Source organism: Canis lupus, chromosome 11, assembly GCF_011100685.1.
Source record: "Canis lupus familiaris isolate Mischka breed German Shepherd chromosome 11, alternate assembly UU_Cfam_GSD_1.0, whole genome shotgun sequence".
NCBI classification, from domain to species: Eukaryota; Metazoa; Chordata; class Mammalia; order Carnivora; family Canidae; genus Canis; species Canis lupus.
This window is the reverse complement of record NC_049232.1, coordinates 60,897,294-60,899,439: the sequence shown is the minus strand read 5'-3', so window position 1 is coordinate 60,899,439 and position 2,146 is coordinate 60,897,294. Positions and strand designations below refer to the sequence as shown.

The 2,146-nt window shown below is 37.5% G+C and overlaps 1 protein-coding gene across 1 annotated transcript; it reads right to left on the bottom strand.

Moving 5' to 3' along the window:
- Nucleotides 1-735: 735 nt before the first annotated feature.
- On the bottom strand, nucleotides 736-1,695 carry OR13C8 (olfactory receptor family 13 subfamily C member 8). Its single transcript, NM_001389006.1, is given in 1 exon segment — nucleotides 736-1,695. A coding segment is annotated over 1 exon segment (960 nt).
- Between the last annotated feature and the right edge of the window lie 451 nt (nucleotides 1,696-2,146).

Below are 2,146 nucleotides of genomic sequence, written 5' to 3'. Positions count from 1 at the left end.
AATAAATTAAAAATGAATATATAATAAGCAATGTGGCAATTAATATTATTTTGCATAATTAGTTTAAAAATATACTTATTTTAGGTTTTGGAGAATATCTAGTACACTTTATTTTTTTACTGAACATTTACTTCTTCCATATTATAAATTTCTGTTTCAATATTATTGTGTTTTTTAAAAAGTTTTTATTTTAATTCCAAATAGTTAATGTACAGTGTTATATTAGTTTCAGGTGGTTTTAGTATACCTTTGCCTGTATCATTTTCTAAAGGTTTAAGAGCGACTATATTTTGCTGGGGCTTCTTAAGAGATTTTCAACAATTTGCATTTCCATAACTATTTTTTAAATTTTTTAAAAAATTTTTATTTATTTATGATAGTCACAGAGAGAGAGAGAGAGGCAGAGACATAGGCAGAGGGAGAAGCAGGCTCCATGCACCGGGAGCCCGACGTGGGATTCCATCCCGGGTCTCCAGGATCGCGCCCTGGGCCAAAGGCAGGCGCTAAACCACTGCGCTACCCAGGGATCCCCCATAACTATTTTTTAAAACCACAAGCATGTTTTATTTCTGCCGTTAAAACAAAAAGCTAATAGTAACAACAGCCACCAAAATAGTTCTCTCAGATGATTTTGAATGCCATGTGGTGAATTTGTTTTCACATGGTAATTTTTTCTTGTTGAATTTTGTATCTATAGCAGCTTTGGCTGCTCAGCCATGTAGTGTAAATCAGTACTCATATTCCATCAGAGTTTCTTCTCCCCAACATGTTCTTCACAGCAGCCTTTACATCCTTGTTCCTCAGACTATAGATGAGAGGATTGAGCATGGGAGTCATTACTCCATAGAAGAGAGAGATGAGGACCTCAGTGATGTCTTGATTATTGGCACCAACAGAGCTTTTAGATTTGGGCTTTGTGTACATGAAGAAGATGGTTCCATAGAATATAATCACTACTGTTAGGTGGGCTGAGCAAGTGGAGAAGGCCTTACGTTTTCCTTCAGTGGAAGGGATCTTCAGAATAGTGGTGAGGATAAAAATGTAAGAGATAGAAATTACTAGCAGTGGAATAACCAGAACCATCAGATTTGACCCTGTCATACTGATCACATTGATTGAAATATCAGCACAGGCCAGTTTTAGGATAGCCAGAATTTCACAGACAAAATGGTTAATGACATTATTAGCACAGAATGGCAACTGCATTGCGAGAGATGTCTGCACCACTGAGTCAATAAGCCCAGTGACCCAGGATCCAACTGCCATGGGCATATAGGTATTTTTGCTCATGATGACAGGGTATCTCAGTGGGTAGCAGATGGCTATATAGCGGTCAAGTGCCATCATGCCTAGAAGCACACACTCTGTGGCCCCCATGGCAAAGGAGAGAAACATTTGCACCATGCACCCAGAGAAGGAAACCCTTTTCCTTACTCTCAGAAAGTTGTCAAGAATTAGTGGCACAGAGGAACTTGTATAACAAATGTCCAGGAATGAAAGATTACAGAGGAAGAAATACATGGGGGTGTGCAAGTGAGAATCATAGATGATTACTGAAATAAGGACTCCATTTCCTAGAAGGATCATCAGGTACATCCACAAAACTAGCACAAAGAAAACTGTCTGGAGCTTTGGGTGGGCAGAAAGCCCAACAAGGACAAATTCTGTCAACATGGAATCATTGGTCCTTTCCATATTACATTTACCCTTTCTCCAACAGCACTCTGTAGAAGATAGAACAGAAATTTGTTAATACAGTATCTGCAAGAGCTATCTCTTTTAAGAATAATATCCTGTGTTACTGCAGTTCTATATTTGGGTGTAACAATATAACTCTGGGGCAGATTTCTTACTGTAAACCCAGGCCTTTAGAGCAGGAATCCTAATCTGATTGTCTCAAGGTTAAGGAAAATACATTTAATTATAAAAAAATTAATCCCCAAACCAGTTTATTTCCATCCCTACTAGTTCTGCCTTTTAATGTATTGACTGCAAATCAGTGGTCTGTAGTCAGGATGCAACAGAGAGATGTGTTTTGTTTGATAGTCTTTTCTACACTATGTTTTACATTTGAATTAGATGTCAACATTTTACAAGCAAGAGGTATGGTATAAAAATATGTATTTTCAGCTTGTCTTCAAATAAA